The sequence below is a fragment of the Hemiscyllium ocellatum genome, chromosome 37 (genome assembly GCF_020745735.1).
Source record: "Hemiscyllium ocellatum isolate sHemOce1 chromosome 37, sHemOce1.pat.X.cur, whole genome shotgun sequence".
NCBI lineage: Eukaryota > Metazoa > Chordata > Chondrichthyes > Orectolobiformes > Hemiscylliidae > Hemiscyllium > Hemiscyllium ocellatum.
The window spans coordinates 32,130,073-32,143,726 of record NC_083437.1 but is presented as its reverse complement, the minus strand read 5'-3'; the positions used below and the strand labels follow the sequence as shown (position 1 = coordinate 32,143,726).

General features: G+C 40.4%; 1 protein-coding gene across 1 annotated transcript in view; it reads right to left on the bottom strand.

Moving 5' to 3' along the window:
* Positions 1–6,471, bottom strand: part of wrap73 (WD repeat containing, antisense to TP73) — a 36,734-nt gene extending 30,263 nt beyond the window's left edge. The window contains exon 1 of the mRNA XM_060851801.1: positions 5,927–6,471. Within this exon, the coding sequence (XP_060707784.1) occupies positions 5,927–5,995 (69 nt within the window). The 5' untranslated portion in view covers positions 5,996–6,471. The remainder of the gene's footprint in view (positions 1–5,926) is intronic.
* Between the last annotated feature and the right edge of the window lie 7,183 nt (positions 6,472–13,654).

Sequence of the window (13,654 nt, the reverse complement as noted above, 5' to 3'; positions counted from 1 at the left end):
TCTGAGAGAGTACATTGTACTTGCATAGTCACTGGCCCATAAATTCCACCTACAAATAGGTGACATAATAACTTTTGTTTGTCAAGTTAAAAGAAACACTAGGAAATCTCATTTTTAAAAATTTACACGCGTGATCTTCAACTTATTGTTTAAAAAAAAGTGTTATTCAAAGTAATGCAGCAAATCCCACAACAAAATTTCAAACTTGCTTCTGGATGACCATTTGCAAATATTGATTTTACCAGCCAGTTGTCTCATTATCGAAAGTCCATTAGTATCTCAAAGAAAAACTATACACACTTGAAATGATTTTACTGATATAAAGCAATAAGTTGAATCAGTAATTAGAAATCTGTGTCCCTTCAGTCATCCTTATACTTTATACCTGGCAGATGTTCTGGATTGGTTGATGGTAGAATCCAGTGGTGAAATTATATCCATAAATTTAATTTGCAAAACACAAAGTAAAAAAGGGGACTGAATTCAGTCCCCCTTCCCAGAATAATTTCCTGAATAATAACATCACTTGCTATTGCAAAGATCTTTATTTTTCTGTATTTCTGATTGTGGAATGAATGGGAAAAGGCTCAAACACTTAAGCACATGCCCAACTACTTACGGTTTTGACATTCCTGTCTGTGCTAGGCTTCCAAGAAAGGAGTTCCAGAGCTTCACCAATATCTGGGCGGGGTGGGGAATGTCCAGCTGATAGCCCTCCAAATCTCTTATTTGAAATTTATGCAAAAGGGTAACTAGGGAGAGAATAGGGCCCCTCGAAGATCAGCAAGGCAGCCTTTGTGTGGAGCCACAGAAAATGGGGGAGGTACTAAATGAATATTTTGCATCAGTATTGACTGTGGAAAAGGATATGGAAGATACAGAATGTAGGGAAATAGATGGTGACATCTTGCAAAATGTGCAGGTTACAGAGGAGGATGTGCTGGATGCCTTGAAACAGTTAAAGGTGGATATATCCCCAGGACCTGATCAGGTGTATCCGAGAACTCTATGGGAAGCTAGAGAAGTGATTGCTGGGCCTCGTGCTGAGATATTTGTATCATTGATAGTCACAGGTGAGGTGCCAGAAGATTGGAGGTTGGCAAATGTGGTGCCACTGTTTAAGAAGGGTGGAAAGGACAAGCCAGGAAACTATAGACCAGTGAGCCTGACCTCTATGGTAGGCAAATTGTTGGAAGGAATCCTGAGGGACAGGATGTACATGTATTTGGAAAGGCAAGGACTGATTAGGGATAGTCAGCATGGCTTTGTGCATGGGAAATCATGTCTCATAAACTTGATTGAGTTTTTTGAAGTAACAAAGAAGATTGATGAGGGCAGAGCAGTAGATGCGATCTATATAGACTGTAGTAAGGCGTTCGACAAGGTTGCCCAATGGAGACTGATTAGCAAGGTTAGATCTCATGGAACACAAGGAGAACTAGCCATTTGGAGACAGAACTGGCTCAAAGGTAGAAGACAGAGGGTGGTGGTGGAGGGTTGTTTTTCAGTCTGGAGGCCTGTGACCAGTGGGGTGCCACAAGAATCGGTGCGGGATCCTCTCCTTTTTGTCATTTACATAAATGATTTGGATGCGAGCATAATTAGTACAGTTAGTAAGTTTGCACTGACACTAAAATTGGAGGTGTAGTGGACAGCAAAGAGGGTTACCTCAGATTATAACAGGATCTTGACCAGATGGGCCAATGGGCTGAGAAGTGGCAGATGGAGTTTAATTCAGATAAATGCGAAGTGCTGCATTTTGGGAAAACAAATCTTAGCAGGACTTATACACCTAATGGTAAAGTCCGAGGGAGTGTTGCTGAACAAAGAGACCTTGAAGAACAGGTTCATAGCTCCTTGAAAGTGGAGTCGCAGGTAGAAAGGAGAGGGAAGGCAGCGTTTGGTAGGCTTTCCTTTATTGGTCAGAGTATTGAGTACAGGGGTTGGGAGGTCATGTTGCAGCTGTACAGGACATTGGTTAGGCCACTGTTGGAATATTGCGTACAATTCTGTCTCCTTCCTATCGGAAAGATGTTGTGAAACTTGAAAGGGTTCAGAAAAGATTTACAAGGTTGTTGCCAGGGTTGGAGGATTTGAGCTATAGCGAGAGGTTGAACAGGCTGGGGCTGTTTTCCCTGGAGCGGAGTCTGAGGGGTGACCTTATAGAAGTTTACAAAATTATGAGGAGCATGGATGGGATAAATAGGCAAAGTCTTTTCCCTGGGATCGGGGAGTCCAGAACTAGAGGACATAGGTTTAGGGTGAGCGGGGAAAGATATAAAAGAGACCTAAGGGGCAACTTTTTCACGCAGAGGACGTGGTGGAGGCTGGTACAATTGCAATATTTAAGAGGCATTTGGATGGTTATATGAATAGGAAGGGTTTGGAGGGATATGGGCCGGATGCTAGCAGGTGGGACTAGAGTGGGTTGGGATATCTGGCCGGCATGGACAGGTTGGACCGAAGGATCTGTTTCCTTGCTGCATATCTCTATGACTCTTAGTTGAGAGGCTCATACCAAAAGGAATATGTCTTTCCTACCCACAATCTTGACCCCTCGTACTTAATGCACTTCATTCATGCTTCCCATCAGCGTCAATGGTTTGAAAAATAAAATAATATTTTTCAATGTCAAATTCTCCAGTTCAGGTAACATCCTCACAAAACTCCTCTGTAGCCGATCTAGTGCAAAAACATCTTTCTTGTAGTATGGTGACCAAACTGCACATAATATTCCAGCAGTGTCCTAACTAACATTTTATAAGACCCAATATATCCTCTCTATCTCCTATTCTATTTCTCTGCTAATAAAGGTAGGTACCCAGCATGCCTTTTTGATCACCTTATCCACCCGTACAGTGACTTCTAGGTGATTTGTGGACATGCATGGCAGGGTTGACTGTTCCTTATGCTTCTTGATATCAATATTCTGTTAGGTTTCACAAACTGCAATAAGATGAATTTCTTTTTAAAAATAACCCACATTAAAGTGCTGGAGAAATATCGGAGGTCTGGCAGCATCTGTGGAAACAGAAGTAGATTTAACATTTAAAAACTATAACTGTTTTTCTTCAGAACTGAAAAGGTGGAAACGTGGCAGACTTTATACTATTTGGGGGCAGGGAATAAGAAAAGCAAGTGAAACGGGAAGAGAGAGTCACAAAAATGATAGAGAATGATGGAGTTTAGTGACCAAAAGAGAAAGCAAAGAACAGGTCCAGAATAGATGCTAATATCATGGTCAATAACTGTCACCCAGGTCTTTAAGGGGCTACTGCACTTAGGTCAGAGTCCCAGAAGTGGACCGGCATTGGGGTCTGTGATTTCTGCCTCTGATTAATAGCAGAATAACGGTCAGTTCTGACTGAAACCAAAGTCATGAAAGATAGGCACTGGGTTTTCTTACTGGGTGCAGGGGGTGGTGGTGGCAGGGACACAAAATGAAGGACAAAAATTAATGGTCTGAACTTGCTGAACTCAAATATGGATTTTGACGATTTCAAAATAGCTAATAAGAAAATTAAGTGCTCTTTACTGCCTTCGGAATTCAACATGGAGTTCAAAATTTTCAGATCACTTACTCTTACATTTTTATATTTTGTATTTTCCCCTTTGCACTCAAATCAGAGTTTCTCTAACATTTCAATTGTTTCAGTATTGTTTTTATTTGAACAGCAGCGTTGTTTGAAAGGGCAAAACAAAAATCTGTAATTGGATGTAAAGTGTTTACAGAATTGTTCACACACTACACGAGGTACCAACCACAGTACTAAACAAGCTTACCGAGTGAGGTGAGATTATTAATGCTAGTTAAAAAGGGAAGTAGTGTGAGGGACTATGAACAGCGAGTTACTGACTTGATAGAAACACTGAAAACAGGAGCAGAAAAAGGCCATTCAGCCATTTGAGCCTGCTCTGTCATTCAACATTACCTAACTCAGTACCCTGCTCCTGCTTTCTCCCCATAGCCTTTGATTCCTTTAGCCCTTAAGAACTATACCTAACCCCCTCTTCAATTAGGCCAGTGGGCTGAGTGGCAGATCGAGTTTACTTTGGATAAATGTGAGGTATTGCACTTTGATAAAACAAACAAATGCACGACTCTCACAGTTAAGGTCCTGGGTAGCATTGTCAAACAGAGACACCTAGGGGTTCAGGTACATAATTCTTTGAAAGTTTCATCACAGGTAGACATGATTGTTAAAAAGGCTTTAAGCCCGCTTGTGTACGTTGCTCCTACGAGTACACATATGAGTTGGAACAGGATGTGTACAGGATTTTGGTAAGGCTGCTTTTGGCATACTGTGTACTGTTCTGGTCACTTTGCTGTAGTAAGGATATTATTAAGTTGGAGAGACTCCAGAAAAAATTTACCAGGATGTTGCCTGAACTGGAAGGTTTGAGTTATAAAGAAATACTGGGACTTTTTATACTTGAGCATAGGAGGTTGAGGGATAACCCTATATAGAGATTTATAAAATCTTCAGGGGTACAGATAGATGAATAGCAACGGTCTCCTCCCTCGGGTGAGCGAGTTCAAAACTAGGGGACTTTTAATGCAAGAGGAGAAAAAGATTTTTAAAAAGTACCTGAGGTGCAGCTTTTTCTAAAGGGTGGTTCATTTGTGGAATCAACTGCCAGAGAAGTTGTAGATGCAGGTACAGTTACAACATTTAAAGACATTTGGACAGGGACATGAATAGGAAAGATTTAGAGGAAGTGTGAAAAATGATCACTCAACCTGAAACATTAACTTTAAATTTCTCTCCACAGATGCTGCCAGACCTGCTGAACTTTTCCAGCAGCCTCTGTTTTTACTTTAGATTTAGAGGGAAAGTTACCTCAGATTACAACAGGATCTTAATCAGATGGGCTGAGGTGAAGTGGCAGATAGAATTTAATTTATATAAATGCAAGGTGCTGCATTTTGGGAAAGCAAATCTTAGCAGGACTTATCACTTAATGATAAGGTCCTATGGAGTGTTGCTGAACAAAGAGACCTTGGAGTGCAGGTTCATAACTCCTTGAAAATGGAGTCGCAGGTAGATAGGATAATGAAGGTGGTGTTTGGTGTTGCTTTCCTTTATTGGTCAGAGTATTGAGTACAGGAGTTGGGAGATCATTTTGGAGCTGTACAGGACATTGGTTAGGCCACTTTTCAAGTATTGTGGGCAATTCTGCTCTCCTCCTTATTGGAAAGATGTTGTGAAACTTGAAAGGGTTCAGAATAGATTTACAAGAACATTGCCAAGGTTGGAGGTTTTGTGCTATCGGGAGAGGCTGAATAGGCTAGGGCTGTTTTCCCTCGAGCGGAGGTTTACAAAATCATGATGGGCATGAATAGGATAAATAGACAAAATCTCTTCCCTGGGGTGGGGGAATCCAGAACTAGAGGGTATGAGGTTTTGGGAGAGGAGGGAAAGATATAAAAGGGACCCAAGGGCCAACTTTTTCATACACGGGGTGGTACGTGTATAGAATTAGCTGTCAGAGGAAGTGGAGGAGGCTAGTACAATTGCAACACTTAGAAAGCATCTGGATGGGTATATGATCAGGAAGGGTTTGGAGGGATATGGGCCAGGTGCTGGTAGGTGGGACTAGATTGGGTTGGAATAACTGGTCGGCATGGATGGGTTGGACCGAAGGGTCTATTTCCACGCTGTTCATCTCTATGACTCTTAGTGGGGTCAGTTTGGGAAACCGGGCGTGAGTGAATTGGAGCGAAGGCGCTGTTTCCGTGCTGTGGAACTCTATTACGCTTTTCTATTTTAGAGAATTCCACAGGTTCACTAGTCTCTGGGATGAAGAAATTTCTCATCCCAGTCCTAAATGGCTTACCGTTAGATTTAGTTCTGAACTCCGCGGTCATGGGCAACATCCTTCCTGCGTTTACTCTATCTAGTATTGTTAAAATTGAACAACTTACCGAATATCTCCCATCAGGCGACAGTCTGCACAGTTGATTCGACTGTTTGAACAGCTCGGAGAAATTCATCACAACCACCTCGGCTTCCCTTCACCGGGCCCTCCCACCTCACTCTGTCCCTTCGGCCCCTCCACACACCGGGCCCTCCCACCTCACTCTGTCCCTTCGGCCCCTCCACACACCGGGCCCTCCCACCTCACTCTGTCCCTCGGCCCCTCCACACACCGGGCCCTCCCACCTCACTCTGTCCCTTCGGCCCCTCCACACACCGGGCCCTCCCACCTCACTCTGTCCCTTCGGCCCCTCCACACACCGGGCCCTACCACCTCACTCTGTCCCTTCGGCCCCTCCACACACCGGGCCCTACCACCTCACTCTGTCCCTTCGGCCCCTCCACACACCGGGTCCTACCACCTCACTCTGTCCCTTCGGCCCCTCCACACACCGGGTCCTACCACCTCACTCTGTCCCGTTTGGTTGGACTAGACCAAACCATCTAACTCCATAACGTTCTTCAAGTTCCCGACAACCGTCAAGTAAAGGGAGGGATCTGAAGGCCACTAGAAACAGGAAATACATGCGTTCCCGCTTTGATTGACAGTTTGATTCACCAATGGAACCTGGGCATAAACAACGGAAGTGGCTGTCGCTGCATTCTGGGAGTTGTAGTTTGTAATGATTGGCGGGTGTGAGAGATCAACGGTTTTCTGAGATTTTCGTATTTGGGAATGAGATTTCTCCAGCAAAGGTAGGGTATGACGAAAAGTTGTCATAGCAAATTGATTTAATAAAATAACATCCTGCAGTACCTACTTTTCCCCGCTCAACAGAGGCAGTGACTTGAAATGCGCTATTTTATATTGTCAAATCTGGCTTCATGTTTATACCTTTACAACAAAGTACTCAATATTTGCACAGTAATGTATTTGTTTAGTCTGTTTTTTAAGCATCTTATTCATGCCAAATTATAATGCTACCAAACGAGATGATAAAGTCACTTCAAAGAAAATCTAATTCCCCAGAGTAAATATTTTTAATGCACAAGGCACGATATTATGATGAAAGGGTATTATTTAAACGTTCGTGTGAATAACTTGACGCTGCAGATTGTACTCTAGGATGGACTTCGGTAAATTACCCTGTTTGTTTCGATAGCCTGTATGTTTTCTACCAAGAGTTGTGTATTAATATAGAAAGACTATCTCTTTAAGTTTCTTTTTAGGTCACTCACCATATATCTGTATATAAGTCTTGCTCAAAGTGCTTACTTCCGATCAACATATATTTGTTATCCAGGCCAAGCCTGGATGTTAGCTAAAGACTTGAATGTATATTATCTCCTTTATTACCATTAGGTCGAAGTCATGGAATTCCCAGCCGAACATCATGTGGGAATTCGTTGCAACTGGAACTCTAGAGTTGGAAGAATCACCAATTTCTTGGGGTACTTTTGGGAGCTGAAAATGTGTTGCTGGAAAAGTGCAGCAGGTCAGGCAGCATCCAAGGAACAGGAGATTCGACGTTTCGAGCATAAGCCCTTCTTCAGTACTTTTGGGAGTTGGTCAATAAATGTATCGTTGCACAAACAATGAAAGAAAATAGGAGACGTTCTTAATAGAGGAGAAGCATTGTTGAAATGTGGCAACAGGAAACCTTTGTGCTGAGCTAGGAGGCCACGTAAAAAAAAGAAAGCCATAAGATCTGGCAAGTTGAAAATTACATCGTTACAGGTAGTTTCGTTCCATGTAAAGACAGTCAACAGGAAAACAAAATACTGCGGGTGCTGGAAAATATGAAATAAAAAAATGCTGGAGAAACTCAGCAGGTCTGACAGCATTTGTGAAGAGTTAACTTTCGAGTCTAAAATGACTTCCTCAGCTAAATGTCACGCTGACCTCAAGTGTGCACATAGCGCAAGACCAATATGTAGATATTTATTTTCTTGATGTTTGTCTTACAATCTTGGTTTGCACATTGTTCTGCATAGTTTTGTGTTGTTATCTTAAAACTTCAGTGTTTCTCTGTATGTTTGTGTTTACTAAGTTTCTGACAGATTTGTCTATTGTCTATTTTGAGGGAGTGCTAAACTGTCGAGGTAAGTACAAATGAACCATTTCACCGAGGTCCTTGTTTTTCTATTTTAATATAAGTTGTATATTTACTGACATTATTGGCTTAAGAGATATCCCGTTCAATATTCATCTCGTAACCAACTACACTAAAATAGATCAATAGGTCATTAACTTACTTCCGCTTTCTGAATATTTCGACACATGCTAAATTATCTATTTTGGTACAATCGCTGCAATTGGAAAGAAACCCATTTTGTGAAGCACTTGCAGACATTATTAAGTAATGCTGTGTAAACGCGAATATAGCCCGTTTACTTCTATTTTGCTAACTTTCCCTAGGTTTTTCAAAATCCTCCAACAGTCCGAGGGATTCATATTTTTCATTATAAAGCGTTTACTCATTTGGTTTTCCAAATCCCGTTTGGATCTGCATTGTTTCTTATCTGCACGATTTAGTCTTGTGGTTCGGGGGGGCGGAATGTCCACAATGAAAGTTTTTTTTGTCATTTCCCTGTCCTCGACTGTTGTTTACTAAGCTTTTTCTCTCCCCTGTTGATTGTATTTTCTTCCCGCCTGGAGAAGCCCGAGTGGCGGCTATGCCCACTCTCTTTCTTGTCTCTGAATGAATCAGCCTTTATATATATAAACAGTCAGAGACTCTGCCTCTGGCCCCCAGCCAGGCGGAGCTGTTACTCTCTACCCTCTTTTTCTCCAGCCCAGGTAACACAAAGCTATCTCAAATGCACTTTCTGGTTGCTGAAGCGACGGAGACGCCTGCTCTGATTTCTCTGCAACGTTTGGAATCGGACAATGTTGGTAAGTTGAAGTCCGGGCAACACGCACTTCGCCTGTGACCAGCGGGGAGTAAAGTGGTGGCTTGAATTGCATTCGCACAGCGAACGCAACAACTCCTCTAACTCCAGGTGAGGAAAAGAAATGTTAGCAGCGAGTTAACACTCGGTTTCTGCACTAGATATTGATACATCTGGATGAAATATTCCACTTTGTCTTTTCCAGTTGTTCAAGAGCAGCATTAAAACAGCTTTGTGGTATTTTTTAAACTTTGAAAGTTGTCTCGGTCTCTCTTAAATGGTTATGACCATATTTCATCCTGTGATTCTTCGGGTTACTTGATAACATTCAGTGTTTTGATATTGTTCGTGTTTAAATTATTCCCACCGATGTGGAGTGAAATCTGTGCACATTTATAATATATATTTGATGGCGGCAGCAAAAAGTGTTTTTATTTCCTTGTTGACGATGTACAATGATCAAACCATTCAAGAGTTTGTACAATTTTGGCTTTAGTTCGCTAACTGAATTACGCAGTGTCTTTTGTTTAGTTTGTTTCAACCGCATAGGGCATCTAACTAATTAAGTAATCATTGCTTATTGGTTAAGAACTGCAGAATATTTATTAACGTTTTAAAGAAGCTGTGATGTCCATGTACTAACAGCGCACTTCAGTTGATTTTCTTTTAGTATATATTTGATTTTCCGCTCATAAATTATGATTTAAAATATTAATATATTAAATGGCAAATCTTCTCTCTAAAATATAATTTAATTGAAGCTGTTTCCTGCGAATTTAGAAGTGTGGTGTTTTGTATGTAGACTACACATTTTCCCTCTTATACAGCGTCATTACTGCTGTTAAACATTTTGCTCGGATATACACCAAGATCAATCATTGCTACAGATATAATTCAATTTCAACAAGCCACTGAAGAACACTTTTTTTTTATCTTTTATAATATCAAGGATAAGTAAATTAGAATGTAATTTGTATATTTTTAAAAGGTTACCTAGTCTAAGCAAGCTCATGTTTCAATTTATTGTACATGATATAGGGTATTATTTTTCTTTCTTTTCCATAATAATATATAGTTTACCTTGCATAACAGGGGCTACTGGACAAATAATACATGGTATGAAAGCAATAAGACATGACAAGTGAAATGTGCACTATTGGTAAATATGAAATGGCATTGCAATTAATCCACTGATCCAGGCAGTTTATATCTTTCTCCAATAATTGCAGTCTGAACCTTCATGTTTTTTAGAAATGCAACTGCTTTTATTAAACAGTATCTGTGCTGCCCTTTTTCAAAATGTGTTAAAGTATTTGCAAACTAAATTATATGTTCTTGATCAATGTAATAATGGAAAACCTTGCCTCATAGTTCCCTAACAATAGAAAGTAGGTTTGCAAATTCATTTTTCATGAAGATCATTTCCCTTTAAAGGTAAAATCCCTGAAAGGGGATGTCAACTGTCACAGCCATGAATTGGTTTACTTTCTTTCCCATTAATGCTGCTGTAAACTTCCACCTCCTTGTTTTAAATTTGCACAAGACAATATTGGCAGATACAGAATTTTTTGTGCGTTCCTGATGGTTGGCAGTTTTTGAGGGCATATGTTTATGAGCAGGAAAGTTAATTTGTGAGTAAGAAGAAAATAATTGTTAAAAGCCAAAATAACTGCAGATGCTGAAAAATATAACATCTTTCATAACTCTAATATATCTTATAGCACCGATAGAGCCAATTAAGTGCTATTACTATAGCAATGTAGGGCAAGACTGCGGCTGGATTGCACACAGCAGTGCCCACAAAAAACAATGTAGTAAATGACCAGATTAGTTGTTCTCCTGATGATAAATTATGTGATAAATATTTACGTGGGCACTGTTGAATTGCCTATTTCAAGAATTGCCATGTGACCTTGTTTGTCCACTTGGAAGGACTGACAGAGCATTAGTTTAATGTCTGATCTAAAATACTCTTCAATATAATCTCAGTATTGCATTGTCAGCATGGATCATTTACTCAAAGCCTCTAGAATGGTACTTTACCAAATGAGCCAAGGCTGGCACTTTAAGTAAAGTTTAGTTGACGCATGAAATGGGTCCAGGTAGATCACCTGTTCAAAAGATAATCATAGATGTTGAATATCATTTGACTTGTGCTATTTTGCCTTCTACAATCATTCAAAAATTCTTCCATTGTAAACCCCACTAGTCTTCGAGTCATTCCAAAGTTGTCTTCTCACTGCTTTATCTATTACTCATTTTTTTCTGTGATGAAAAACTTCCTAATATCAGTCATAAATTTGTCTTTCTCTGAATTGAATTGGTAGTCTCCTGACTTACAACACATTTAATTCTTATGTAAAATACCAAATACTGTGTATGCTAGAAATGTAAAACAAAAAGGGATGAAAATATTTAGCATGCCAGGCAGCCTTGGTGGAGAGAGAAACCAAGTTAACATTTCAAGGCAGTGACCTTTCAACAGAAAATGGTAAAAGATTAGGGATGTAATAGGTCTGAAGCAAGTACAGAAATAAGTAAATGGAGAAGAGAGGAACAAAAGGGAAAGATTTCAATTGTGTGGTAGGCAGAAAATAGTGAATGACTAAAGTAATGCTTCAAGGCAAAAGAAGATGGCTATGAGACCATTAGCAAAATAAAAGGTGAATCCAGAGGAGACATAAATGGGAAAATCAGAATCGTTGCTAACAATTGCCATCCAAACAAAAAGTGGGGCCAGGAGTAATTATCTAAAACGTTGAGCTCAATGTTGTGTCCAGAAGCCATAAAGTGCCCTACTGAAAGATGTTATTCCTCAGGATTATGTTAAGCTCCTTTGTAGAGTGTAGAAACCAAACACCGAAAAATAAGAGTGGGAGTGGGCAGTAAATTACAGTGATAGGTGACTAAAAGTTATGGTTGATGTTTGTGGATTAACAGAGGTGTTTAACAAAGTGGTCACCTGTACCTGTTTTGCATATGTTCTTGTCATCTTAGAGGAGTACCCATCATGAGGAGTGAATGTAGTATCGTAAATAAAGAAAGTACAAGTAAGTTACTGTTCATCTCAAAGGACAATAGTAAAGGAAGTAAAAGGGCAGGTATTGCAATTTCCATTCTTGCACTGAGAAAGGATAGGCCAATTGAGGAATGGCACAGGGTGTTGCAGAGATGGTGCTCTATTTGTAATGCTCAGTGAGAAAGTAAGGGAAAGGTATGTTTGGTGATGACAATTTATTGGAGATACCAGAAATAGCAATGGTTAATCTCTGGGGGCTGGTGAGTTGGCTGAGGTACAGTATTAGGGAATTCACAGCTGAGGAAAGCAGAAGACACATAGAAGAGGTTAGACAGAGAGACCCAGAGAATGGAATAGGGACTTTACAAGAATGAGGTAGGAGGAAGTGTAGTCAGAGTAGTCAGTAAGCTTTCACTAAACAATGACCAGTAGTCCATCACCAGAAATGAATTGAGAGAAATCAGAAAGGGAAACGATTAGTTAACAATGGACTATATTATGGTGAGTAAATATTGAATATTGAAATCAAAGTTGATAAAATGTTTAAGTTAGTGGTGAGAACCAGAAATAGCACCAAAGTACTGAAAAAGCAGTGAAATAGTGGATATGAATGCGATCTGGACAAAGAATGTTTCACTTGTCCCAGAAAAAGGCAAGCATAGCATAGCATATGGGTTCCCATAGTAACAGCTTTTATTTGTAGGAAACTGAGTGGATTCAAAGCAGGAATTGTTAGATTTACAGCCTGTGAGAGGAGGATGGTGTTGGATAGGAATAGTTTAGGGTCTCTCTCCAAGGAAAAAGTGAAAATCATTCAGGAAGACGGTGGAGAATGGTGTTGTATTGGGATTAGATATTGGAGAAAGGGAAATGCATAGGAATCTGGAAACTGCGAAAATGGCAGGGGAGTTGGAAGAGTTGTGAAGGTAGGCGAGAGATGACCAAACTGGAGGAGAGAAGAATTGAATCATGCTAGAATGCAGTCAGCTCTGAGGCAAGAGTAGGTTGAAAGAATGGCCAATCTTGTTTGCAGAGCTTGGGAACAAATTAAACTTCAGGACTGGGGGCCTGGTAGTTGACAGCTATGGAGGAAAAATCTGCAGCAAAGATAAACATCAGGAACAGGCCTGGAAATGATGTTTGGTGGTAAGTCATTTTCTCAGGGAGCTAGAAAGAGGTGACAGAGAGTTTGATTTCATCTTCTGCACTGTAGAGGTTAGTTCACAAAACCACAACAGCTCTACCTTGTTAGTGGGTTTCATAACATTGTTAGGGTTTGGCCTGAGAGAACAGAATGATGGAAGTTCAGAACAAGACAGTTTAGAAAGAGTGAGGAAGCAGAACGTTTAGGAAAGCCAATGATGCATCAGCAGTTCTTAATCAAAGGATACAGAGGTAAAGGCCAATAAGAGGTATCTAGGTTAACAGAAGAATTTTGAAGTCATAAGAAAGGTCTGATGTAGTGAAAGGGTGGAAGTCTCCTCGCAAAAGAAGTGGCCATGACATTGAGGATGATGGCAGAGTGTTGGTGTCCCTTTGAGCTCAAATTTATTAAGCTAGAGGAGGGCAAGGGGATGAACTTAGGGTTGACCGAAGATTGATTCTTGAGGGTCAGAGAGGGGTTAATGAAAATACAGCATGGTGTGATATTTGAAAAAAAACGTGGTATTAGGGAAAGAAGGAACCAGAGGTGCATTGGTATTTAAGAGTTGTTGCAGCTTGTAATCCTTAAAACCTGAAAGGAAGAAGTAAAGATTTTGCAAATATTCAAACGAGGTAAAGGATGAGTTGAACTGAGGACCAAGTGAGTTTGAATACAGTAGAC